This window comes from Camelina sativa, chromosome 6 (genome assembly GCF_000633955.1).
Source record: "Camelina sativa cultivar DH55 chromosome 6, Cs, whole genome shotgun sequence".
In the NCBI taxonomy this organism is placed as follows: domain Eukaryota; kingdom Viridiplantae; phylum Streptophyta; class Magnoliopsida; order Brassicales; family Brassicaceae; genus Camelina; species Camelina sativa.
Window position 1 is genome coordinate 21388054 of NC_025690.1, and position 24117 is coordinate 21412170.

Here is a 24117-nt window from a genome sequence, read left to right on the forward strand (position 1 = left end):
ATATCTCAATTCAATAGCATAACCATCTTAATCAAGAATAAATTGATGAATAAATTAGCATTCCTGTTGTAGAAAATAGTTTAACTATCCAAAAAATGATTAATCCATACTGTTGTTTGTTCACGTAATCTGAATATCTGATACTAAGAAAAATATTCATATACTTCGAGATTATAGACAACATATATATAGATACGTTTTAGAATAAATAACTATGTCTTTTACGTGTTATACATAAATTACTATGTTTTTCCTTTTCAGTTAGAAGCTGCCTAATAAAGTAACCCATATAATTAACTGTTTACATAGATGTCTATTTGTGTGTATATCATTTATCAATACACAAATGCTAAATATAAAACCCTTCGTGAAAACTGAAAAGTATTAGAAACCGACGACGTCTCTTTCTTCCATCGAACTTCTCTCTCGCTGATTAATAACTTCTCTCTCCCTACACCCTAGTTAAATCCATAATCATCACGGTAATCGGGATCAGCCTTAGTTTTGTTCCAAATTTCTTTGGTTCGCAAAAGTCGTTAGCCCCAGTAGCATCTTATCGCCAAAGCGCAGCTTTTTGGCATATATACGTAGATGAACCTCATTGCTCATCGTCATGTTCAGTAACAAGCTCAATGTGATTGTAGGGTCTTAGGATTGCTTATATGGTACACTCAAACTTGATATATAGGATCCCTTTAGGTTTTGGCATTTCTTTTGGTACGTACTTCTTTGTGACACTCAAATTACTTGATTTCATATCTTTAGAATTTTTGGGTTGCTTGCTAATTTTTTTTTCTTCTTCTTATATAGCTTTTCAAGTTCTTCATCTGCCAAAAGTGTAATTCACAAGAGGAGAAAGTCAATCATGTGTTATTTCAATGGCTTTTTGCAAGACTAATTTGGACTACCCCTCTAGCATTTCTTTTAAATTCCTTCCCTTCATCCTTTAATTTCTACATAAAAATCTATCTAGGGCACTGCTTGTTTCCACAGTATGATGAGGAGGAGTTAAAGGAAAGGATCGGATTAAGCTTTTTCTCTTGGTTTTTATGGAGAATATGAAAGTTTAGGTATGAATTATGCATGCTTTTTAATTAAATTCTCAGTTGGTTTTACCAGAAATTGTGGAGAATCCCCTCTAAGATGGTAAGGAAAGGATCAAGGCAAGCAAACACAAGGGAACAACAAGCCAATCTCAAAATCCTACAAATCCAAGTGGCAGCTACCACCTCCAAACAAGCTGAACTACAACATAGAAGGAAGGATCCAATCATACAACATATGTTGCATGCGATGGATCGGATTCTATATAAGAAATGGGTGTGGTCAAGTGGCTTGGAGCTAAGGCTTTTCCAAAACTAAGACCCATCTTAAAGGCAGAAGCAGCAGCCATCTTATGCGCATTGACGTCAACTTTGGTTCAAAGAGGCCTGTTTTGAAAGTGATTCAAGCTGTTTGGTTCAAGCTTATGGGTAGTCCCAATCATTGAGCTTGATAAGCAAAAACGTATACTTGGTAGTTCATAATGGACTTTAGCCAATGAACAAATGAGTTTTACGAATCCACCCCAGTTTCACACTTGTTCTATTTCTTTACGGTAGCTGATATTGTCTCTCGGTATATGTTCCTTGATATCCAAGCTACCAAAAGGTCAGCTTCCTCAAACCCCATGGGGATGGGATAGCCAATCATTGGGAACTCGCGATATGTTCATGAAACGGCCGACTCATCACCTGATGGATCCACCGTGTCATGGGGAATATGCAAACGGAGATAGCTTGCCTGAGAAGTGCTTAGAGAAAAAGATGAGGCTCTCGCAAACAGAGCTGAGTCATACTCAATCAATCCCATCGCTTATGCATGTATCTTGTAACAAAGATAGAAACAAGAATACGAGAAACAGACAACTATATATACATTTTATTTATTGTGTTGTCTTATTGGACTAAGAAATCATTATATGAGAACTCAGGACTGGAGAGAAGAAGATCAAAATGCCTGCTTCCAAGCGAGTCTTTTAGTATTGTGATCTGACCTTCCTTAAAGAGTGTGTCCTCTTCCAGTTTCTCTACCTTGCTCTTCAACATCTCCTTCTCTGACTCCAAATCCATGTTTTGCTTTCTGCATTCCCTCACTTCCTTCCACATCTCTTCTCTTTCCTCCAACACTTTTGGTAATGTAGCCAAGTCTTTAGCAGCTTCTTGGAGATTGTTTTCAAGCCGATTTATGTTTTCGTCTTTCTTCACCATCTGATATGTCCAAATCAAATCCATCAGAACACACACTCATGGAGCTTTCATTCCTTATGACAAAACTCCTAGCCACAAAAAATGTAAACTTCTGAAATACCTGCAGCTTGAGGTCTTTTAGTTGATGATTGTTTACTGAAAGGTTGTCTAACGTTTTCTGGACTTCACGTTGAAGAACTTCATTACCCCGTACTCCAGCTGCTACTTCTGCTTGCAGCTGTTCGATTTCTTCTTCCTTGGAATACAGTTTCTCTCTTAATAAACTCGTGACTAGAGTTTCTGCTCTTAGTTCAGCTCTTAGAGATTTCTAAATCACATTAGAAAAAAAGGCTAATCAGTCAGCACAGAGATAAACATGTAAGCCTATGTTGAAATAATATAAGCACACATTGAGGGATAAAATATGAATCATGTATTGGCAAAACTCACCTCCACCGATTGGTTGTTTGGCTCACTACGCCTAGTAGCAGTTGTGCAAGATGATTCTGAATTATCATTGGACTTCTCAAGCAATAAACTTGATACTGTCTGCAAACTCCTCTTCAAGCTTTCAGTTCCACGCCTTATTCCATGAACTCTCATCTCAGATTCAATCAGAAACTGCTCACTCAATCCATTATTCACTGATTGATAGGACTCAGGGAACTGAGCTAATTTCTCCTTAATGAACTTCAATAACTTGTAACACAGCTGAGTGCTCTCATTTAGCATTGATAGCCCTTGGTCTTGCAAGTGGCATACTCGCATCTTCATTTCATTATCTAGCTTGAAGGTCGTCGCGTCAGCTTCTTCTCCATTTCTTTTGACTCGATTCAGCAGACAGTTATTCTCACGAAGAAGAGATTTAGTTTCAAGCTTCATTGATTCTAGCTCCTTTCTAAGTGACAATTCAACTCCTGTCAACCTTATTTGCTCCATCTGAAGCTTCTTGTCCACATGCTCTGAATGTTGTTTCTCAATTTCCTCAGAGAGACCATCTCTAAGACCCTCAATAGTCTTCTCTTGTTCCTTGCATGTTCTTAGAAATCTTGCAACAGATTTGTGTAACTCCTTGCATTCCACATCTTTCTCTCCAAAGTTTCTTCTTACACAATCAAGATCATCACTACTACCAGTGTAGCTCTCTTGTAACTTGGAGAGGTTTTGCATAAGATACAAATTTTCTTCACGCATTTCCTCTGCTGTTGCTCCCAACTCCGTCACTGTTTCCTCCAAATGTCTTATCATATCGATGCGCTCAGTTTCCTTTTCATGAAAAGTCGATATTTCTCTCTGGAGTGAGACATTATGCTCAGCAAGCTCTCTGACACGCTCCCTTAGCCTCTTCTCTTCCACCTTAAAACTATCGAGCTTTGAAGTCCACTCACTTGACCTTCTATCAAACTCCTTCTCCAACTGAACCTGCAAGTCACTCTTCTCTTTTTCTAGTCTCTTTATATGCAAGTCCCAATCTGTCTTCGCCCGTCTGGTCTCTTCCCTCGTAGAAGCCCTCTCATCCATCTGTGACCGCAAGAGACTTAACACTTCAAAAGCCAAGCCTACCCTCTCTTCTTCCATTTGTCTAATATCCCCAACCAAAGATGAAACATCGAAATCGCAGTCTGAAAGAAACTTCTTTTCCTCCAGTTCTTCAGAAAGCAACTTCACTCTCTTCTCAGCTTCTTTATATCTCCTTTCTAGCTCCGAACTAACATCTCCTTCCTTACAAACACCGTTAGTTCCCATACACATGTCCTTACCATGTAAGAAAAACTGCTGTTTCTGCTGTTCTGCTCGGTCATCAGCGTAATATTCATTCACCGCTTCATAATGTTCAGCAAGTGGAACAACAAGATTAGCCAAAACATCCGAGTTTGAGTCAAGAGTTTTACCATTGTAACCACCACAAACATCTTGTACTCTGATGGGCTCATAACTCAACGCCTTGGACTTGCCCTGAGTATTATGAGAGAGTCTCTCAATAACGCTTCTTGCAAGTGAACGAGCCGATGCATCCCTCAAACCTTTAGACTTCCGTTTGTCTTTGCCGCCACTATCTGATAATTGTGAAGGGGATTGGGTTCGCGGTGGAAGCCTCCTTCTACTCCCGGAGAGACTATTATGTGATGAACCACTCTTTTGCTTACTCCGTTCTAAATGCTCTTCACCATCAATGTAACGGTCCAAGACATTATTACTAGAACAAGTTGACAAACTTGCAGATTCTTTAACTTGTCTTTCCGGAGTAAAACACCTGATTCAAAACAATACAAATTAACAACTTGATTCAATTATTTGTTCAATTCAATATATCAAACAAGAAAGAAGAGTCTATATTACTACCGTGACGAATGATTCCGCAGTCGATGCTGGCTGCTTCTAGTAGTAGTAGTAGTAGTAGTAGCATCATTTGAAGACGCTCCATCAATGAGAAAAGCTGCAGATGACAATGAACGGCTTCGTCTAAAAGCCGCTGCAGCATCCGATACTTCACTACTCTGAGACTTGTTATTCAAATGTTGTTGAAACTGATGATCATCTTTTTGCTTGTGAAGCTGTTTATGATCAGTTCCATTACCAGACGATGATTTGAAAAAGAAAAGCTTCTTCATTGGTAACAACAAGGTGGAAAGGCTCTTCACTACAATACAGCAGCTGGAAATCAAAATTAATAGAGATAAGAATAAGAGTAAGAAAAGGTTCCTCCTTTGTTCAAAAAACAAAAGGCAAAACAGCGCATAGAAAGGGACATTGATTAAAGGAGACAGTAATCATGAAAACATTTTGCAACAAAACAGAGCAGATAGTGTTGTAAAGTTAGAGTCTTAGTGTCTTACTTAACCACTTAACACGATGAGAACAATTCAAAACCATCTTCTCTATTCTTAAGCTTTGACGAAACCAGATTATGGTTTTAAAAATAGAAAAACAAACAAGATCAAGATCGCCACTAATTTCTCTATAAAAAAAAAATGAAAATGTCAGAGCTTTACTGACAGATCCGTAATCATCGAAGTGAGTCGTATAAAAAGACTTAATTAAAAAGGACTAAACTACCCCTTTAATCTTCCAACTTAAAAAACCCTAAAAAATCGGAACTTTCAATGATTTTATTGAAATTGAAAAGAGAGTAATGGAGTTTACCATAAACAGAGTCACAGAGGAGATACTTCAAAACTCGGGAATCGAGGAAGGAGATGTGGAGGGAAACTCAATCAAAACCCGAAACCGAAAAGCAGAGTTTTTGACGGCGTTTGTTAAACGTTGACGGAGAGACTTTAATTTAACAAGGAAGAAGCGTTACGGGACGGCGGCAGAGCAAAACAGAGAGGAGAAGTCGAAAGGACGAAAGAGACGGGGTTTTGTCTGTACATTAGAATAGCGATGAAGGGTATTTTGGGAAATTGATCGTCCACTTTTTAAATCTTCTTGGAGGAGCGGGGCCATTAATGGTTGTTTTTTAATCGTGGGCCTAATTGTTTTTAGCTGTGTTTGGTAAGTAAGCAATACTCAATATTGTTTTTGCCTTTTTTTCTGGATTTTTTTTTAATGATAATTAATAGTGAAAAGGTATTTGATCAAAAAAATATATGTGATATAATGTGGACTAAGAAATTTTAGTGATTTTTTTTTATTAAAATGAGAGTTTTTTTACTAATTATTGACCAGAGGATTTATTGAAATTGATAGGCATGTAGATTTTTTTGAACCAGACTACTTTGGAAAAAAAAAAAAAATAGAGAGATACTGTACTGTGTTAATTAATGTAATACTGAAAAAAAATTATAATAATAAAGTTAAAGATATATGATTCCTATTTGTAAACAAAGAAGAAATTATTTCTACCAAATATTCTAAAGATGATAAATTAACAATATTGGATGACTATGGCATTAATGTATTATTATTGATAAATACGGCAGGATTCATGCATAATCAAATGTTGTAATACGACACCGTTTTAGATATGTTTTTTATTTTTATTTTGGTTGAGATTTGTCTCTTTGTGTTCGAGATGTTTCATGAAGCAAGAAAAGACGGGAAAAAGTTTATTCGTTCATGAACTTGAGTACTTGACAGTACGTAAAATAACAAGAAAACACACGCCAATCTCATTGGAACCATCATTAGCACACGCAGAGTAAGTTACTTTAACTTACAAACACATTAAAAGAAGCATATATAGTAAAGACACACACCAATCTTATTGGAAGGTTTTCACTCGGTGGTGGTGATGGGAACGATAGTGACTCCGATGCTGTGAACAACATCGCTAGCTTGTCCATGGATTCCAACGATCTTGTGGCCTTCTTCTCCAAGCGAGAACTTCTCACCAGAATCCATTCCGAACGGCATTGACTCCCTTTTGTTCGTCTTAAACTGGAGACAGGCAATTATTGGTGCCTCGACTCCGTAAATCTTATCGTAGTACCCATCTATGGTCATTAGGTATTCATCATCTTCAAGCACAAACTGAAAAGATTCAAAACTAAAAAAGGATAAGTGTAAATAGTTTAGAGAATGTATTGAAACAAAAATAAATCTTGTTGTTTATAAAAGTGACCTCTTCAGCTCCAAGTAATGTCTTCTTCCCATGGTCATCTCCGGGTACAAGGTCTTTGCCCTTACTGTACTCAAACTTGACAAAGGATACACCATCGTTACCTTGTCCTACAAGTATCTTCCTTACACCGTCGTAGGCACCATCATCCCATGTAACTCCTTCGTTGCCGCCAACTGCTGGTAGTTTCTTGGTTGGAATCAAGGGAGTCGGAGTGGGAGCAGGTGAAAAATATGCTCCAAGAGCATCAATAGCAGCATCTTCCTTTCCATGGAACCCAACAAGCCTATGACCCTTTTGTTCCAATACAAACTTCTTACCCACATTATACCCAAAGAATGATGTTCTCCCCTTTGATGTTTCAAACTTGAGTGACGTAATGAGGGTATTGGTGAAAATGTTCGGCTTCTGATAGGTTGCTTCCACCGATTTGATGTATTCGTCGGGGTAATCAAGTACAAACTGCAACAAGAAGCAATTATTTGAAGAATATTTACCGTCTTACGAAAGACAAATACATGTATCTATCTACAAGAATTAATGGAATGGGATCATACCACTGCAAATAATCCACAACAAAACAATATTATCATTTATATTTGGAACCTAATTGAATTTATGTTGTTCTACTATGTCATTATAGAGTTAACTTGACATAAATCATTTTGAGAATTATTGAACTAGTTGTGTTAAGAACTAGTAATTAAAATTACCTCGGATGGTGTTTTTCCTTTCACTCCGTGGTGACATGTCTTGGCTTCTCCGCCTTTCTCGTACTCAAACTCTAAAGAAGTGATACGAGAATTATCTTGACTAATGCGCAGCGTTTTAATGCCATCGTAAAAACCATCATCCCAAACACGCCCGTCTGTACCACCTTGGGCATCCAGCTTGTATAGAGGGAACGGCGTGGTATCCATTTCAAAGTAAACTCCAAGAGCGTCGAGGGCATCATCGGCCCGTCCATGGAACCCTACGATCTTTCTTTCCTCATCCTCAAAAACAAACTGTGTACCGCTCGTTATTCCAAATAAGTTTGGACCAAACGTTGGAGAGCTTCTACCCTTTGAGGTCTTGAAGACGAGGGATGTGATCACCTTTGTGGCAAGCAGAGCCACTGTGTGGTAGCTTCCCTCCACCGTTATGATGTGTTCGTCCGGATATTGAAGTGAAAACTGCATATGACTTAATATTAGGTTTAGAACATTCTCAAGATTTAATTAGTCCTATAACAAATATCGAAGTATAATAAATGTACATGTCTTCGGGTTTGTGTATATCTTAGAGACTAAATGGTACGTTTCCGTCTTGTTATGACTTACAGGTTTCATCCAAATTTATCCGAATTTACAAGAGCCATTCGTACTAGTATTGCAAAAAATGAAGGAGAAAAATGGAGAATAGTCTAGTGGAGAACCTCTTTAGGGTGTTGATCTGTTGTCCCATGTTCACGTGCTACTACTTCGCCGTCTTCCTTCACGTACTCAAATTTGACGTAAGTGATACGGTTGAGATCTTGCCCTACATACACTTTTCTTACACCCACGTATACATCGTCGTCCCATTCCTGCCCTCCTTCACCACCGCAGAGTGCCAACTTCCGGTACATCCTCGCCATTTGGATGGAATCTTCAAATATTGGAAAAGAAATATTATTTCCTTTATCTATAATCCAATAAAGTATATAGTGTTCTATAAGCTGGTCTGTAGTTAATTTTACACAACTACCATGATAACATTGTAGCCTTATTCATTTACATAGCAAGAACACCAAAATGGTCAAAGAAACACAAATTAATAGAATACCAATGATTGGTAACTATTTACTGTGCGCTTTGATAGCTCTATTATTGGTAATTTGGTGTAATATAAATTATTTACGACTAAAGTGTTTTGTATATTATCTGAACTGTTTGGCTAATCAAGATATCTTTACTATGCTCACACTTTCCCCTCTCTTAAAGATTTTGTGATACGATCTTTGATATATATTACACATTTAAACCACAATAAAACACATATATAGGCTATATAATATAGCACAATCTTTTCTCCACCATTTCATTAAGTTCAACAATTAAACGAAAAAGACCTCATATTAGATTACTTTTCTCTTTCTTAAACCAAATTGTAGAATGATAAGGTAGGACAATAAACATCGGACAGATACGTTTGTACCGTTTGTACTATAAAATTTGGTTATAAAATACTTAAGTCATATGCAATGATATGTTATACAATCTATCTGAAAATATTTTTGAATCTCAATGTAAAAAATTTACAGTACCATGTTCGTATCTTGTAAGATTTTATAAATTAAGACAAGATTATATATAGTTTATTATACAAACAAAAATCAAACACTTTGTATTGGGAATAATGACTCCTAGGCTTTTAGCTAGCTACTACTTCACAAAATATTAAATGTTATGCATAATCTTGGCTACGTACGCTAAAAAANAAAAAAAAAAAAAAAAAAAATACAAGACTGAAGAGCTACTTCTTCGAAAACAAAACAACAATGAGAGAAGAGAGATACCAGTGAATTATTGAGCTCTAATTGATCGAAGAGATGAATCTTGCCTTATGGATGTGTTGAAATGTGTGTATACTAATTGCCAATCTTTGAAACATTTTAATAATCAACTCGTGGTTCACGAGGGCCTCCGTCAGAAATGCGATAAATAATAAGAATACACTATAAGAGACCAAAAATAATAATTGTATACAGATGATTTGATTATTTTTAATGAAAAAAAAAAGAGATTTCAAATGAAATTGCAACAATTCCTTTGGAGACGGCAAAAAAATTGTTTGAATTCAACAATTCCTTTTAAAAACAAAAATTTGGCATCAATTATGTTACTTAAAAGTTTTTACATGAGTCAATTTAATTTTTTTCTTAAAAATTTAACTAAATTAAAAAATTCACAAGGATCAATTGATCCGCATACTTCTACCTCCACCAAAGAGTGTGACGTGTGTGTTATATGAATCAGTGACGATAAAAGTATACTATATTACAAAGGCATCCCATATTACATACACTACAGTTTGCTCATACAGTCACTCTCCCAAACGTTTCACTCTTGTCTTAATTTGTTTCATATGTAAACCATCTCTTAAAATAGTCAACGGTGATTCGTGTTAAATTGTTTGACTCTGTTTCCAAATAAGTTTAGACATGTGTAGATGAATACTGGGCCCTAGTAGAAGGCTTTACATCAAACCAACCCGGAAACACTCGACATGGAGCCAAATCGACCGACCCGACAAAAAATTGACAATCTTCTTCGTCTCCTCCGGCACAACAAATATGCAGGAGGGTTTTTTATTTTTTAATGTGTATTCGGAAGTGAGTTCAAATCGTGTGTGTTATGATTTTGCAGGAGGTTGATGATATAACATGAATCAAGGTGGGAACACTCAGGCCATAGCACCAATGGACCCTAATTCCATTGAGGTAATTTTTTTTCTTTTCCATTGAGGTAATTAACAATCTCTTGTTGCGTCTTGAACCAATTGATCTTGTTTTCTTTTGAGGACATGGTGGTAGATATGTTGATCTTTATCTCAAGTTATATTGTTAGTGCACCTTAGTAAATGTTTAGAGAAATTTTGTATATTCAGTATGTTTATGCAGTAGAAGAAGAAAGTGATTTTTGATTCTAGACCTGGTGTGTGTGAACTTCAGAGAAAACATTCTTTTCCTTAGGAACAGTATCTTTACCAATGCCTTGGAGGTTTTCTCTAGTAATTTACCTTTTTCAAAACATCTCAAAGATGTAAACTGTTAAGTGCTTTTGCTATATTAATCCTTAGCTAGGTTTGGTTAAGACACTAAGCTGTTGTTGATCACTTTATGCATGTACTTTTGAAGGTATAACCCCGGCGATAACTTACAGAGTAATAAAATAAAATAAAAACCGCTAGACTCCACAACGAGCCCAGTGATAACATTCAACGTTGTCAAATGCATATAATCTTAATTCAGAAAAACGAATAATCTTCTTGTTCAAGTATTGACATGATATCAGAATAGTGAAAATGTTGATTCTTGTTCTTCTTCTCTTTCTTCTCCTTCTTCACCTTCGCCATCTTCCTCTCCTCCTTGTCTCTTTTCTTCTCTTCCTTGTCTATTTTCTTCTCTTCTTGCTCCTTCTCCTCCTCCTTTTTCTTCCGCTCCTCCTCAATTTTCTTCTGCTCCTTCTCATTCTTCCTCTGTAGCTTCTTCTTCGAGGCAGAACCAAAATTTGAATCTGAAGTAGCCAACAAGACGAAGAATAAGAATGATACAAGAATTCTCTAAAGAGGAAAAGATGACGTATACTATTAAGAAAGAAGAGAAGGATAACCTTTTTTTTGTGTGGATGGAGTTGAAATGGATCCCTGAGAGATAGCTCAGATGAATGACTTTGTCGGGTTCTTTTTGAGACTTGGGCAAAAACTCAATGAATGGAGTCTGTTTGATTGATGTAATGAGTACTATTTTGAATACATACAAATCGGCAGCGGCTTTTAGTGTGACTTCATCGCCCCATTCGGAGTTCTTGGACATGTTCTTGACATACTCGGAGAAGCTCATGTTATTAATAAATTCTTTGTACATCTTTGGATGAGTTTTAAGCTGATGAGGAAAACAGAGTCATCAATCAATCATCATCTATGAAACTAGCTACTACACGTAAAAAAAAAAAATGACAATCTGCATGTAAAGTTAGGGAAAAGTTTCAAGATTGATTTACCTGTTGTATGATTTCTTGTCTAACAAGCTTATGAAGAGCCGAGTTTTTATAAAGTTGATCAGCTAAAGCACGGAACTGAAATAAAATTGACAAAAACCAAGAAAAGGGTTATTCATAAATCATAATAATACGATTATATCAAGTTGATTGAGTATAATTTAATTTAGAAAACATTCATTACCTGGCAATTTCCATCACTTTGCATCTTGTATTCGGTGAAACCTTCCCACTCCAATCTGAAAAGCCAGGAAGAAACATAAAACATATATTAGTGGAGATTATCCGGTAAAAATATTTTGAACAAGTTTTCAAGAAGAATCAATCCATAACTTAGCTCAAGTATTTCACGATCACTTAGATCGTCCAAACACAACGGCTTAGTCTGAGTGTTAGGCATCTCTTAGGTTTGGGATTGCTGGATGTCGCCTCTCTCACAAAAGATTAGGAGCTAGATTTAAAGGCTAACTGGAATTATTTGAGATTTATGGTTCTTTTATAGACCTAATTACAAAAAGGAAAGTTAATAGATTTCAAAACAAAAAGGGAAAACATCTGTTTCAGTCGGTTTTTTAAAGAAGTTAAAAACAAAAAAAGTACATTATATTGCTGGTATGATTTTTACTTCTGTTCTATGTGCCACGTAATCCACACACAAATAGAAAACTCCAGAACAAAAAATAATTTATTTTCCTACATGGGATCGGACAACTCATCTTTTTTAATTCTCTACGCCACTTTTTGTTGGTTTCACTATTTTCCCAAAATCCAAATCGTTATAGGAATCTGTGAAATTATATCGTTGGTGACTAACTTTTCAAGTCAATTGGTGAACATATGGCATAATCACTTCTTGTATGACCATTTTAGTGATATGGGGTTTGACGAAGACAACAATGAGAAACCAATTTTTTTGACATTTGTGTATGTGTCTTTGAGAATTGAGATGTTAATTACAAGAAGCAAAAAGAGAGGTGAAATACTTCATTCACACATCAGTGGGGAGCTTACAAACACATGAAAGTAGCAAAGTAAAGAGATTTACACTGGCTGGTTTACTACTTATATAGTAGAAGGCTTTTCACTTGGTGGTGGTGACAGGCACCACAGTGACTCCATTAATCCTTATTAGACGTTTTATTTAGTATCGAGATTACACTGGCTGGTTTACTACTTATATAATAGAAGGCTTTTCACTTGGTGGTGGTGACAGGCACCACAGTGACTCCGATGCTGTGAACAACATCGCTAGCTTGTCCATGGATTCCAACGATCTTGTGGCCTTCTTCCCCGAGCGAGAACTTCTCCCCTGAATCCATTCCGAACGGAGTTGACTCCCTTTTGTTCGTCTTAAACTGAAGACAGATAATCATTGGTGCTTCGACTCCGTAAATCTTATCGTAGTAGCCATCTATGGCCGTGAGATATTCACCATCTTCAAGCTCAAACTGCAAAGATACAAAACTAGACAAGGATAAGTGAAACAAATAATTNGAAAACATCTGTTTCAGTCGGTTTTTTAAAGAAGTTAAAAACAAAAAAAGTACATTATATTGCTGGTATGATTTTTACTTCTGTTCTATGTGCCACGTAATCCACACACAAATAGAAAACTCCAGAACAAAAAATAATTTATTTTCCTACATGGGATCGGACAACTCATCTTTTTTAATTCTCTACGCCACTTTTTGTTGGTTTCACTATTTTCCCAAAATCCAAATCGTTATAGGAATCTGTGAAATTATATCGTTGGTGACTAACTTTTCAAGTCAATTGGTGAACATATGGCATAATCACTTCTTGTATGACCATTTTAGTGATATGGGGTTTGACGAAGACAACAATGAGAAACCAATTTTTTTGACATTTGTGTATGTGTCTTTGAGAATTGAGATGTTAATTACAAGAAGCAAAAAGAGAGGTGAAATACTTCATTCACACATCAGTGGGGAGCTTACAAACACATGAAAGTAGCAAAGTAAAGAGATTTACACTGGCTGGTTTACTACTTATATAGTAGAAGGCTTTTCACTTGGTGGTGGTGACAGGCACCACAGTGACTCCATTAATCCTTATTAGACGTTTTATTTAGTATCGAGATTACACTGGCTGGTTTACTACTTATATAATAGAAGGCTTTTCACTTGGTGGTGGTGACAGGCACCACAGTGACTCCGATGCTGTGAACAACATCGCTAGCTTGTCCATGGATTCCAACGATCTTGTGGCCTTCTTCCCCGAGCGAGAACTTCTCCCCTGAATCCATTCCGAACGGAGTTGACTCCCTTTTGTTCGTCTTAAACTGAAGACAGATAATCATTGGTGCTTCGACTCCGTAAATCTTATCGTAGTAGCCATCTATGGCCGTGAGATATTCACCATCTTCAAGCTCAAACTGCAAAGATACAAAACTAGACAAGGATAAGTGAAACAAATAATTAAACATATTGTTGTCTTTAAAGATGACCTCTTCAGCTCCAAGTAATGTCTTCTTTCCATGGTCATCTCCGGGTACAAGGTCTTTGCCCTTACTGTACTCAAACTTGACAAAGGCTACACCATCGTTTCCTTGTCCTACAAGTATCCTCCTCACACCATCGTAGACACCATCATCCCATGCAACTCCTCCATTGCCGCCTATTGCTGGTAGTTTCTTGGCCGCAATCATAGGAATCGGAGTAGGAACAGGTGCAAAGTATGCTCCAAGAGCATCAATAGCTGAACCTTCCTTTCCATGGAACCCTACAAGCCTGCGACCCTTTTGCGCTAGCTTAAACTTCTTACCCACCTTATACCCTGTGAATAACGTTGTCCCCTTTGATGTTTCGAACGTAAGCGATGTAATGACGATATTGCGGAAAATGTCCGGCTTATCATAGGTTGCTTCCACCGATTTGATGTATTCATCCGGGTTAAGCTCAAACTGCTACAAAATCAAAATTTAAGAATATTTATGTCGCAATAAATAAAAAATTCATGTATATATATCTACAAGAATATAAACCGGTTTTGTGGAACTTCATACTATAACCTTTTTCTAAGATATATTGAATAATTAATTAACAAACAGTACGTAGAAATATTACCTTCAATGGTGTTTTTCCTTTCACCCCATGTTGACGTGTCTCTAACTTACCATCTTTCTCGTACTCGAACTCTAAATAAGTGATACGAGAATTATCTTGACCAATGCTCAACGTTTTAACGCCGCCGTAAGATCCATCATCCCAAACACGCCCCCCTGGACCACCTCGTGCATCCAGCTTGTAAACAGGCGGAGACGACGGCGTGGTTAGAGAGCCATGTACAAAGTAAACTCCAAGAGCGTCGAGAGCATTACCCGATCGTCCATGAAATCCTACGATCTTCTTTCCCCCGTCCTCAATATCAAACTTTGTACCGGTGGTAATTCCAAGCAAGTTTGGACCAAACAATGGAGACTTTCTACCCTTTGAGGTCTTGAAGACGAGGTTTGTGATCACCTCCGTGGCACATAGAGCCACTCCGCGGTAGTTTCCTTCCACTGCTATGATGTGTTCGTCCGGATATTGAAGCACAAACTGCTTATAATGAAAATTAAAATCATTTATTCAGTCAAGAAATTAACAGTTATAACCAAATCAAGAAACTTTATATACGAAGAAATGAAACTTTTTAATTAACCGAGCTTGTAGTGGTTTGTCATATTGTTGTTGTGAGAGTTGTATACAAATTGATGTAAAAAAAATTAAGAATGTAAAATAATATATGGAGAGAGTAAATGCAGTGGGAGAACCTCTTTGGGTTGTTGAGCTATTTTCCCATATTCACTTGTTACTACTTGGCCGTCTTCCTTCACATACTCGAATTTGACGTAGGTGATACGATTGATATCTTGACCTACGTACACTTTTCTTACACCCTCGTACACATCGTCGTCCCATTCACGCCCTCCTTCTTCAAATACTGTAAAATGAAAACAGACTACTAAATTATCAAAACCCAATAAAGTATGTATTTTCAAGTTTTATAATGTGTCTGTGATTGCTGGTACACTACCCTATTCAAATACAGAACAAGACACACCAAAATGATCCAAGAATAACATATAGAGCAATCAACTGATGGGTATACCTAGCTATTTATTCTGTGATGTTGATCAATCTAATATAATTATAATAAAATCAACTGATGGGTACCTATATTAATAACTTAAAACTAATTTTGTAGTTGTTATAAACAAAGCAAAACTTGAGAGAGATAGAAGAGAGTACGTACCAGTAAATTATTGATCTCCGATGAGTGAGAATGAAAGGAGCAATTGATAGATGAATGTGTTGAACTATGCGTATTTATTGACACCCTTTGGAAACACGTTTTTGTTGATTCCAATAATTTTAGTTATTCTTGTAAGTTGTAACTAACTCCTGATTGACGAGAGTACTCTTTTTTCTTTTCTTTTCCTTTTACTTTATGAAAACATATGTATATAGGAAAGAAAGCATTTTACTGTTCAAGGTTAGCCTAAAAGAAATGAGTGATTCCAATATGTCACGAGAGAATGCAATGTACACGCTCATTCCGATAAAAGTCTTAGGGTTTAAATGGTAATTGCGGTCAGGGCGGTCAAATCCATCTGCGGTCTGGACCACTCCATTTTTAAGGTAGACTACAGACCGCTGCGAACCAACTCTATTTGTATGTAAAAACGGTCCGCAGTTGGTCCGCTACGGTCTTGTCTCTGCTTTATTTAGATCGCACCACTGCAGACTACATTTGTTGAATGGTAAATAAAAAGCGGTTCAGTCTGCAGAAGAATTTGTCCGTCCCAACCACTGCAACCATTCACACCCTAAAACGATTTGCACTGTAGCATTTTGTTTTTATGTTTTTTTTTTATAATAAGATTAAATATTTACATTGTCGTCCTATAGCTACGTCCTCCTTCACCACCTCAAGTGCAAACATCCGAAACAATAATAAGTACATGATACATCCATTTTGAGTCTTCAAAAATCCTGAAAATAATTTTTATATTTTGCTCTTTGTCTTAAACATTATTTGGGTTCTATCAAACGAAAAAAAAAAAAAAAAAAAACTCCGGAAAACGATATGAACGTACTTAATTAATAGCTTCATATTTTTTTTTGCAAAGCTTGATCTGTTATTGATAAGACACCAATACCATGGTAACATTTGTGGCCTATTCTCAAATATATAACTTAATGAAATTAATGCAAAGAATACAAAGTTTATGATGGCGAGAGACAAAAAAAATGACTTAATTAAGTCCCAAGTCCTAACCATATAAACATTTATCCTGTATTTGTACGAGTCAATAAGTGCATGGGTGATGCCACCAATCTTTTACTTTGTGTAGTCTACAAAAATTAATGGGTAACGTTACTTTTTGTATCATACAAAAAATATTAATGGGTAAACTGAGGAGTGAGGAGGAAGGGAGTGCACCATATCCCATTTCTTTCATGGTAAGGGGGAATTTGAGAGTGATGGGGGCTCGACTCAACAAAATCCTTCTTAGTTACTCTTTCTATTACAAAAGATGATGTTCCAAGATTTTCACATAAAATAATAAAGGACATTGATTCTCAAGGATTTCAAGTCCTTGATTGTGATGATCTGTTCGTCAGTGACATTGATTCTCATACAATTACTCTCCAAACATTTTCACTATTGTCTTAATTCTTTTCATAAAGGATCTTTTAAAATAGTCAATGATGATAAGTCATGTGTTAAAGGAGGAATTTATCTTCTTTTCTATAGTTTTAGTCTTTTGATCGTAGAATGGTAAAACGGATAAGCTAGCGCGTCCTAGAGTAAAATCGTATCAAATTACTCATTTAAACAATTTTCTTTCTAATTCTAATTGACTCTTTTGAGGTGATATTGTACTTTGCTACAAAAAAATGCTTTTAATAACTTACATGTGTAGACGAAATATGGGCCCAATTAAAAAGGCTTTACATAAAACCGACCCGGACAGACTCGACACGGATCGACCCGACCCGTCGACGCAAGTAATACCGTACAAAAAAAATTGACAATCTTGTTCGTCTCCTCCGGCACAACAAAATTGTTTCTCCTCCTCCTCCTCTTCGGCCAGATTTTTCTCCCGTGTTCTGTAATCTCCGATAGATTTGTGACAACAGCTCTTTTTGTTGTTTCCCTATAGATTTTATATATATAATAATATTTGCCTTCTTCTTTGTTTTGTGTTTTTCTTTTCTACTTTGGTTCTGTTCTATTCGTTTCCTTTTTGTGTTACCTTGTTTTTGGTTTTTTGTTGATCTCAAATCATTGCTTTACTATACTAATCTTCAATTCGATTCTTCATTGGTCTCTACACGAACGAGAAGAATACACAAATTGGAGCGTCACTGGTACAAATTATTTGCTGCTTTGTTTTGCTATTTAGGGCTTTTCGATGAGTTTTTTTTTTTTTTTTTTAATGTGTATTCGAAAGTGAGTTCGATAGTATGTGTTATGCTTATGCAGGAGGTTGATGATATAGGATGAATCAAGGAGGGAACACTCAGGCCGTAGCACCAATAGACCCTAATTCCATTGAGGTAATTAACAATCTTTTGTTCCGTCTTGAACCAATTGATTTTGCTGTCTTTGATGGGTAAATTATGTTGATCTTTATAGCAAGTTATATATGTTTGTTAGTGCACCTTTGTAAATGTTTAGAGGAATTTTGCATATTCAGTATGTTTATGCAGTAGAAGAAGAAAGTGATTTTTGATTTTAGACCTGGTGTGTGTGAACTTCAGAAATTTCATTCTTCTCCTTAAGAATAGTATTTTTTACCAATGCCTTGGAGCCTTATGGTTTTCTCTAGTAATTTACCTTTCTAAAAACATCTCAAAGATGTAAACTGTTAAGTACTTTTTGCTATATCAATTCTTAGGTTTGGTTAAGACACTTGGCTGTTGTTGATCACTTATGCATGAACGTTTGAAGGTGTAATGTTTAAGGTTCTTTCTGATTGACTTGAGACTGTGGAAGGCTTTTTAGCGTATATATAGCCTTGATTAGAGATGAAAATATCTGTTTGTTGTTTGTCTATATTTCTTTTCACTCTTTGGCTTTTTTTTGTTGTATCTTTATTGTAATAAAGATGAGGATTCCCAGACCTTTTGCCACTACTAATGGTTTTTTCTCTGATGCAGAATCGATATGGTGTTGATGGAAGCCAAGTACATAAATATTCATATCAATACTCAACTGGGTCTGACAGTGCCCCATGGACAGGACATTCTGCTGAACATCAGGCTGTGGATAATGGGAACTATTTAAATTCAGACTATTACTATCCACAGCCAACGGGGCCTGCCACAAGCAATGTTCAAGAGATACCGAATACTGCGTCCTTTACTAGCTCATCGACGTCTGCAACTGCAAATGTGGCACAAGATTATAGTGGATATACGCCATACCAGACCTCTTCTGACCCACACAACTATTCAAACACGGGATATTCCAATTACTACAGCGCCTATCAACAGCAACCTAGCCAGTCATATCCTCAGCCTGTAGGGGCGTATCAAAACACAGGTGCTCCTCAGCCTCTTTCCTCATTTCAGAATCCAGGATCTTATGCTGGGACTGCAAGTTATTCAGGAACTTACTACAATCCTGCTGATTATCAGACTGCTGGAGGTTACCAGAGTACAAATTATAACAACCAAACGGCTGGAAGTTACCCAAGTACAAATTACAGCAATCAGACTCCTGCTTCAAACTATAGCAATCAGACTCCTGCTTCAAACTATAGCAATCAGACTCCTGCTTCAAACTATAGCAATCAGACTCCTGCTTCCAACTATAGCAATCAGACTCCTGCTTCCAACTATAGCAACCAGACTCCTGCTTCCAACTATAGCAACCAGACTCCTGCTTCAAATTACAGCAACCAGACTCCTGCTTCGAATCAGGGAAACTATACCTCAAACCCTTATCAAAATTATACTCCTGATGCTGCTAACACACCTAGCTCTACTATTGCAACCGCAACACCTGTACATCATCAACAGAACTACCAACAATGGTCAGAATATTACAGCCAAACAGAAGTCCCCTGTGCCCCGGGCACAGAAAAGTTGTCTGCCACAAGTGCATATAGTCAGAGCTTTCCAGTTACAGGTGTTACTAATGAAATGCCTGCTTCAAATAGTCAGCCTGCTCCGTCTTATGTCCAACACTGGGGGCCGGAAACTGGCGCATCCCAACCACCTTCTCAGCAGGTTTAGATTTTACTTTCATGAGGGAGTATACCAAATTTGCGTCACTAAGTTTATTTGCATTCATAAAAAATTTCTGCTTGCAGCTTATTGATAAATGTGTGTTATCTCCTTATGAATTTTGAAGTTGGTAAAAGAGTGATAGTAACTGACCTGTTAGCAACTAAGCAATACTCCATAGAATTAATTCTTGAATTTTATGTGAAAACAGTTTAGACGTAATCTCTTATTGCTTTCTTTTATCATTCTCACAGCCTGGTGGAGCTGTTAGTACCTCTAATGATCCTTACTGGGTGCATCAAACACAAATTCTGCAAGCTCATCATCATGTTCCTCCTCAAAATCACTACCAGAGTCCTCTGGAGATGAAACCCTTATATGAGACCCCCTTTCAGGGTCATCAGAGAGCTACATATCCTCAAGAAATGAACTCCCAGTCTTCCTTTCACCAGGCACCGTTAGGCTATCACCAGCCTACTCAGACAACACCGTCAGTAGATACACAAAGGGTAAGCAAAGTACAGATTCCAACTAACCCTAGAATTGCTTCAAACTTGCCATCAGGTTTTACCAAAATGGATAAAGATAGTTCAGCGGCAGGTGCAGCCCAAACACCTGCATATGTTAGTGTTTCAATGCCAAAGTCGAAAGACCATGCCACTGCTATGCCTGAGGTAAGATTCCTTTTTTCTATTGTTGATTACCTAGCAAGTGAAGTAGATATAATTGTTGGCCATTGTAAATTGGTGTGTAGCCTAGAAACTTCCCGAAATCGCTTCGTGGGTATGTTGAGAGGGCACTTGCTCGCTGCAAAGATGATAAAGAAAAGGCGTCGTGTCAGGCTGCCCTGAGGGAGGTAAATGTTTGTAGGAATTGTGAACGCTCAGTTGTTAGAATTTTGTAGCAGGATAAATGTTTCTTTTTCAGACACTCTCTGTGCTCATCTTAATATTATTGCGTATTTGAATTAACTTACTTCCGTGTAAATGTATAGTAGAATACCATGTTAATTTTTGGTTGCTTTGCATGTTGATGCTTATTTTTGTATTTCTAGATCATCACCATTGCGAAGGCTGATGACACTCTTTATACTCGGGACTGGGATACTGAGCCTCTTTCAACTGTCCTGAACACAAATGTGACTAACACTGGGTATGGCCCTTATTTCCTCTCTCATCTCCTGTCTGCTTGATCTATAACTTTCGTTCTTCCCTAGTATATGGTTGGAGCATTTACTTTCTATTTTCTGCTAAGATTTACACTGCAATGCAGGTCGAGCTCCACTGTTATATCTTCGTTACAAAATAAGAGCCCAACAAGACGACCCAAAAGTAGATGGGAGCCGTTACTGGAAGAGAAACCGTTTGTCAAGCCAGCTTCAACTTTCAGTAGTCCTGTTAAATTTGGAGCTTGGAATCACCAAAATGAAAATAACAAAAAGGTTAACCTTTCTCTTCTTATTATATGATGCTATTGGTGAATGTGTATTTAGCTGTTAGAATTTGGTTCTGATAAGAAATTTTGCAGAACTCTGAGATTTTTCAAAAGGTGGATGCTGCCATTGGCTTCAAGCCCACTTATTCTGGGCAAAATTCTGCAAAAAAAAATTTCCAGCGGTCTGTCAAGCGACAGCGGTTTTCTGGTGGTGCAGCTACGGCCATTGATGACGAGGCATCTAGTGATAGTGACAAGGATTTGACACCTTACTATTCCAGTGCAGTGGCACTTGCTAGTTCTGCCGAGGAAAAGAAGCGACGTGATAGTCGTTCCAAGCGTTTTGAAAGAGTTCAAGGGCACAACCGAGGGAATGATCTTCCGAAACCCAAGAATGCAAATGTTGGAAATTTGCATTCTAGAAGAGCCACTGCCTTGAGGCTTAGCAAAACTTTTGATGAAAGTGGCAGCAGAGCTGTGGAAGACATTGACTGGGATGCACTAACAGTTAAAGGAACTTGCCAGGAAATTGAGAAACGTTATCTCCGCCTTACCTCTGCACCGGATCCTGCCACTGTAAATATCACTATCTTAAACCTCGTAATCTTTTCGACACCCTGGCTGATTTTTCTTTGACTTATTTTCAGGTAAGACCAGAGGATGTGCTGGAAAAAGCTCTGTTAATGGTTCAGGATTCTCAAAAAAATTATCTTTATAAATGCGATCAGCTAAAGTCTATTCGCCAAGATCTCACAGTACAACGGATACACAATCACTTAACAGCTAAGGTATATTATTGAGTTCAGAATGATATTGAGTGTTCTTGCTTGTAGGATCCATTTTCTGGTGGAGGGTTTTATCGTAGTTACAGGACCTGTCACCCAATTAGCATATGTATAATGTTTACATGTTCAATGTCTATTTCAGGTTTATGAAACACATGCTAGATTGGCTTTGGAGGCTGGGGATTTACCTGAGTATAATCAGGTTGGTACACTAGCACACTTCATATTTTTGAATAGTAATCGTCAATGTCTAGATCAAAATGGATATTGAAAAACTTCTGTTTTTCCTAATTTAAAGAGTACCAACCTATAAGCATTCAGAGTGTGTAGATCAAATCGGTATTAAAAAACTTGTCCTTTTTTTCCTAATTTAAAATATACCAACATCTGCGAAAATTTCACTGGTGTCTCACTGTCAAATAATAAATAAGCAACATGTCATGCAAGACCTCAGAGTGAAGTGGGTTTGGAAACAGCTGGCAACTATAGTTTAACAAGTAGAAAATTTTGGGTTTCGAGTTATGCCTCTAGGTTCTAAAATCAATATAGTAAACGTTGATAAAATTGTGGAAGATGCTATGGACATAATGGTAGGCAAGTTGACGCATATTTCTGATGGCTTGTTACTATGGACTACGACTTTGGTTTGCATAAATTCTGCAATATAATGATACTGTTCCACCAAGTCTTGTAGAATACATCTGTTGCATATTCCTGAGGAGTCTATTTTAATCTCAGGTATTTTTTAGTGTTGCTGAATTGGTTTATATTTTATGTTACAGTGCCTGTCGCAGTTAAAGACTCTTTATGCGGAAGGTATAGAAGGATGCTCTCTGGAGTTTGCTGCGTACAGTCTACTATATATTACCCTACACTCTAACAACAACCGAGAATTGTTATCATCTATGTCCAGGTTAGTACGTATAAATATCCATCTCTGGGCTCCGTTTAAGCATGATGCGTGATGAGAAATTTTGATAAATTAAAGTTTCGTAGAAAGATCAAAATATGGTTTTGAGTGACCACCTGGGAATAGTATTGGAATTATATATGTTCACGCTACCTATCTGATAGTTTAGGTTTTGTAACATCTCTTCCTACCAGTGCAAAGAGGTTACTCCTTTGAATTGGGTGTGTGTGCATGAGATTGAGTATTTTTGTGATCTCTGTTCCGTAGATTATCCGAAGAAGCTAAGAAGGATGAAGCAGTTAGACATGCTCTTTCAGTTCGGGCAGCTGTAACATCAGGAAATTATGTTATGTTCTTCAGGCTCTACAAGACTGCACCAAACATGAATAGTTGCCTCATGGGTAGGAGACATATTACATAGGAAAACTCTTTTGATACGTTTAAACAATTGAATGGCTAGATATGTAAGGATATGATGAAAATGTTATGTTTACAGATCTCTATGTGGAGAAAATGCGTTACAAGGCTGTGACTTTTATGTCTCGGAGTTGTCGGCCTACAATCCCGGTTTCATACATAGTCCAAGTGTTGGGCTTTACTGGTGCTGCAAGTGAAGGTACTGATGAAAAGGAGACCACTGGTTCGGAGGAGTGTTTAGAATGGCTAAAAACCCATGGTGCTAACCTCATTACTGACAGTAACGGAGATATACTGCTTGATACCAAGGTAAGTCTTCTTTTGGATTTGCCATATCCTTTATTATAAGACTTGAAGTTCATTATGATTCTCAAGATATGGATTGAGGAGTGGTTTTGTGTTATTCCTTGTGCAGGCGTCATCAACGAGTCTCTTCATGCCAGAACCCGAAGACGCAGTTGCTCATGGAGATCGAAATCTAGATGTCAATGACTTTTTTACACGTACATGATGAAAAAATTTAATGTTTGATGTAGTCTGATGGGAGTAAAAAGAAGAAGCAATAATGCTAAAATGAAGTTCATCATAACTTTTGGTCTGAAAGGAGAACAATGAAGATAATTCCAAGGCTCTCTGGCTTCATCAACATCCTCAGCCCCACACACAATTTCAGGTATGATACTTTTAGGTTTATAATACTTCATAGTTGTAGTAGGAAACTTTTGGAACAGAAGCTAAATGTGTTTGTAATTCGTTTTTGTGAATATGGAAGTCCCTATTCTTTCTTTATACTTTTT

General features: G+C 37.1%; 5 protein-coding genes across 8 annotated transcripts; 1 reads left to right on the forward strand and 4 right to left on the reverse strand.

The window, feature by feature from the left end:
• On the reverse strand, positions 1756 to 5653 carry LOC104792748 (girdin-like). 3 transcript variants are annotated; one of them, XM_010518968.2, is made up of 5 exons: positions 5373 to 5653; positions 4572 to 4869; positions 2679 to 4482; positions 2350 to 2556; positions 1756 to 2249 (listed from the first exon to the last, which is right to left on the reverse strand). In XM_010518968.2, the coding sequence occupies exons 2-5, from the start codon at positions 4838 to 4840 to the stop codon at positions 1938 to 1940; spliced, it is 2592 nt and encodes an 863-aa protein (XP_010517270.1). In that variant the 5' UTR covers positions 4841 to 4869; positions 5373 to 5653; the 3' UTR covers positions 1756 to 1937. The 3 variants fall into 3 exon arrangements, with proteins under 3 accessions (XP_010517270.1, XP_010517269.1, XP_010517268.1); XM_010518967.2 differs by lacking the exon at positions 5373 to 5653 and adding an exon at positions 5066 to 5230 and having other exon boundaries at positions 4572 to 4883; XM_010518966.2 differs by having other exon boundaries at positions 1757 to 2249; positions 4572 to 4883.
• Positions 6264 to 9417, reverse strand: LOC104792749 (jacalin-related lectin 22-like). The gene is made up of 5 exons (XM_010518969.1): positions 9329 to 9417; positions 8207 to 8418; positions 7503 to 7964; positions 6793 to 7251; positions 6264 to 6701 (listed from the first exon to the last, which is right to left on the reverse strand). Exons 2-5 carry the CDS (start codon positions 8405 to 8407, stop codon positions 6447 to 6449), a joined length of 1377 nt encoding a protein of 458 aa, XP_010517271.1. The 5' UTR covers positions 8408 to 8418; positions 9329 to 9417; the 3' UTR covers positions 6264 to 6446.
• LOC104792752 (SAC3 family protein A) lies at positions 10196 to 24109 on the forward strand. 2 transcript variants are annotated; one of them, XM_010518971.2, is made up of 14 exons: positions 17578 to 17911; positions 18027 to 18100; positions 18704 to 19777; positions 20029 to 20448; positions 20529 to 20630; positions 20829 to 20926; positions 21047 to 21215; positions 21302 to 21784; positions 21856 to 21996; positions 22136 to 22195; positions 22776 to 22906; positions 23171 to 23304; positions 23400 to 23629; positions 23736 to 24109. In XM_010518971.2, exons 2-14 carry the CDS (start codon positions 18044 to 18046, stop codon positions 23829 to 23831), a joined length of 3195 nt encoding a protein of 1064 aa, XP_010517273.1. In that variant the 5' UTR covers positions 17578 to 17911; positions 18027 to 18043; the 3' UTR covers positions 23832 to 24109. The 2 variants fall into 2 exon arrangements, with proteins under 2 accessions (XP_010517274.1, XP_010517273.1); XM_010518972.1 differs by lacking the exons at positions 17578 to 17911; positions 18027 to 18100 and adding an exon at positions 10196 to 10252.
• LOC109133250 (protein PXR1) lies at positions 10780 to 11777 on the reverse strand. Its single transcript, XM_019246231.1, has 4 exons — positions 11716 to 11777; positions 11535 to 11609; positions 11114 to 11350; positions 10780 to 11022 (listed from the first exon to the last, which is right to left on the reverse strand). The coding sequence occupies exons 1-4, from the start codon at positions 11737 to 11739 to the stop codon at positions 10780 to 10782; spliced, it is 579 nt and encodes a 192-aa protein (XP_019101776.1). The 5' UTR covers positions 11740 to 11777.
• LOC109133251 (jacalin-related lectin 23) lies at positions 13448 to 16510 on the reverse strand. Its single transcript, XM_019246232.1, has 5 exons — positions 16498 to 16510; positions 15307 to 15476; positions 14618 to 15091; positions 13999 to 14457; positions 13448 to 13926 (listed from the first exon to the last, which is right to left on the reverse strand). Exons 1-5 carry the CDS (start codon positions 16508 to 16510, stop codon positions 13672 to 13674), a joined length of 1371 nt encoding a protein of 456 aa, XP_019101777.1. The 3' UTR covers positions 13448 to 13671.

Excerpts from the sequence above, each read along its gene's own strand:
- LOC104792748 (XM_010518968.2), bottom strand. The coding sequence starts at position 4,840 with ATGAAGAAGCTTTTCTTTTTCAAATCATCGTCTGGTAATGGAACTGAT. Across the intron at positions 2,557-2,678 it reads CAAACAACCAATCGGTGGAG|AAATCTCTAAGAGCTGAACT; the intron begins GTGAGTTTTGCC and ends AATGTGATTTAG. Across the intron at positions 2,250-2,349 it reads TAAAAGACCTCAAGCTGCAG|ATGGTGAAGAAAGACGAAAA; the intron begins GTATTTCAGAAG and ends TGGACATATCAG.
- LOC109133250 (XM_019246231.1), bottom strand. The coding sequence starts at position 11,739 with ATGCAAAGTGATGGAAATTGCCAG. Across the intron at positions 11,610-11,715 it reads AAAGTGATGGAAATTGCCAG|TTCCGTGCTTTAGCTGATCA; the intron begins GTAATGAATGTT and ends ATTTTATTTCAG. Across the intron at positions 11,351-11,534 it reads GACAAGAAATCATACAACAG|AACATGTCCAAGAACTCCGA; the intron begins GTAAATCAATCT and ends GAGTATGTCAAG.
- LOC104792752 (XM_010518972.1), top strand. The coding sequence starts at position 10,196 with ATGAATCAAGGTGGGAACACTCAGGCCATAGCACCAATGGACCCTAAT. Across the intron at positions 20,631-20,828 it reads GTCAGGCTGCCCTGAGGGAG|ATCATCACCATTGCGAAGGC; the intron begins GTAAATGTTTGT and ends TTGTATTTCTAG. Across the intron at positions 21,216-21,301 it reads AAAATGAAAATAACAAAAAG|AACTCTGAGATTTTTCAAAA; the intron begins GTTAACCTTTCT and ends GAAATTTTGCAG.
- LOC104792749 (XM_010518969.1), bottom strand. The coding sequence starts at position 8,407 with ATGGCGAGGATGTACCGGAAGTTGGCACTCTGCGGTGGTGAAGGAGGG. Across the intron at positions 7,252-7,502 it reads AAGGAAAAACACCATCCGAG|TTTGTACTTGATTACCCCGA; the intron begins GTAATTTTAATT and ends TTCTTGTTGCAG. Across the intron at positions 6,702-6,792 it reads CATTACTTGGAGCTGAAGAG|TTTGTGCTTGAAGATGATGA; the intron begins GTCACTTTTATA and ends GAATCTTTTCAG.
- LOC109133251 (XM_019246232.1), bottom strand. Across the intron at positions 15,092-15,306 it reads TAGCTCAACAACCCAAAGAG|TTTGTGCTTCAATATCCGGA; the intron begins GTTCTCCCACTG and ends CATTATAAGCAG. Across the intron at positions 14,458-14,617 it reads AAGGAAAAACACCATTGAAG|CAGTTTGAGCTTAACCCGGA; the intron begins GTAATATTTCTA and ends TTGATTTTGTAG.